At 58.2% G+C, this 1,730-nt stretch overlaps 1 protein-coding gene across 1 annotated transcript; it reads right to left on the bottom strand.

Annotated features, from left to right (window-relative positions):
- Nucleotides 1–812: 812 nt before the first annotated feature.
- On the bottom strand, nucleotides 813–1,188 carry LOC122191294 (ranBP-type and C3HC4-type zinc finger-containing protein 1-like; the record flags this gene model as incomplete). Its single annotated transcript, XM_042891536.1, has 2 exons — nucleotides 1,084–1,188; nucleotides 813–987 (listed from the first exon to the last, which is right to left on the bottom strand). Coding segments are annotated over exons 1-2 (265 nt in total), but the record flags the coding sequence as incomplete, so codon positions are not given.
- Between the last annotated feature and the right edge of the window lie 542 nt (nucleotides 1,189–1,730).

The following is a 1,730-nucleotide window of genomic DNA, read 5'->3' as shown; positions in this document are numbered from 1 at the left end:
GCAGAGAGGGGACAGCACAGCACAGCAGAGGGGGGACAGCACAGGGACTGAACAACACTGAAGAGTGGGGACAGCAGAGCAGAGGGGGGACAGCACAGGGACTGGACAACAATGAAGAGTGGGGACAGCAGAGCAGAGAGGGGACAGCACAAAGCAGAGAGGGGACAGCACAGCAGAGCAAAGAGGGGACAGCACAGGGATTGAACAACAGTGAAGAGTGGGGACAGCACAGCAGGGAGGGGACAGCAGAGCACAGCAGAGGGGGGACAGCACAGGGATTGGACAACACTGAAGAGTGGGGACAGCAGAGCAGAGCAGAGAGGGGACAGCAGAGCAGAGCAGAGAGGGGACAGCACGAAGCAGAGAGGGGACAGCAGAGCAGAGCAGAGAGGGGACAGCACGAAGCAGAGCAGAGAGGGGACAGCACGAAGCAGAGAGGGGACAGCAGAGCAGAGCAGAGAGGGGACAGCATGAAGCAGAGAGGGGACAGCAGAGCAGAGCAGAGAGGGGACAGCATGAAGCAGAGAGGGGACAGCACGAAGCAGAGAGGGGACAGCAGAGCAGAGAGGGGACAGCAGAGCAGAGCAGAGAGGGGACGGCAAAGCAGAGCAGAGAGGGGACAGCAGAGCAGAGAGGGGACAGCACGAAGCAGAGAGGGGACAGCACAGGGATTGGACAACACTGAAGAGTGGGGACAGAGGGGACAGCACAGAGCTGCTGTCCCCACACAACACCCCACTGATGCCCCACTCGCATGGGGCACGGAACCCCCACAGCGCCGGGGCCCCCCCCCCCCCAGAGGCAGCGCCCACCTTTCTGCGCCTCCCGCAGGGAACTGCTGACGATCGTCCACCACTTCTGCGCCTCGCGCTCCTCCTCGAAGCTGAACACCATGGGTTCATCCAGGGAGCCGAGGACCAGCAGCTCGTGGCACGTGGGGCTGCGCACCGTGTATGAGATGTCCTTCAGGTCGTACTCGGCGATGCTCTGCGGGCACAGGGACACAGGGGTCACGGCACGGAGCGACGCACCCAGGGAAGACCCGAGGCCTACGGTGAGGTGCGGGGCTCAGAGAGTCGTCACCGTAGGGATGGTTGGGGTGGAACGGTCCTTAAAGATCACGGGGCCACGGAATGGGAGAGTGGGAAAGGTCCTTGAGCAACATTTTGTCATGGAACCATGAAATGGTTGGGTTGGAAAGGTCCTCGAAGATCACAGAGCTGTGAAGCCATGGAGTGGTTGGGTTGGAAAGGTCCTGAAAGATCACAGAGCCATGGAGTGGTTGGGTTGGAAGGGACCATAAAGATCACAGAGCCATGGAGTGGTTGGGTTGGAAAGGTCCTGAAAGATCACAGAGCCATGGAGCCATGGAGTGGTTGGGTTGGAAAGGTCCTGAAAGATCACAGAGCCATGGAGCCATGGAGTGGTTGGGTTGGAGGGGTCCTAAAAGACAACAGAGCCATGAAATGGTTGGGTTGGAAAGGTCCTGAAAGATCACAGAGCCGTGAAGCCATGGAGTGGTTGGGTTGGAAAGGTCCTGAAAGATCACAGAGCCATGGAGTGGTTGGGTTGGAAGGGACCATAAAGATCACAGAGCCATGGAAAGGTTGGGATGCAAGAGGCCTCCAAGATTGTAGAATCATGGAAAGGTTGGGCTACAAAGGTCCTGAAAGATCACAGAGCCATGGAATATTTGGGATGGAGATGACCTTAAAGATCACAGAGCAATG

This window comes from Lagopus leucura, unplaced genomic scaffold (genome assembly GCF_019238085.1).
Source record: "Lagopus leucura isolate 7727_CA_CO unplaced genomic scaffold, USGS_WTPT01 33678-0_obj-0_obj, whole genome shotgun sequence".
In the NCBI taxonomy this organism is placed as follows: Eukaryota; Metazoa; Chordata; class Aves; order Galliformes; family Phasianidae; genus Lagopus; species Lagopus leucura.
This window is presented reverse-complemented; position numbering and strand designations above follow the sequence as displayed.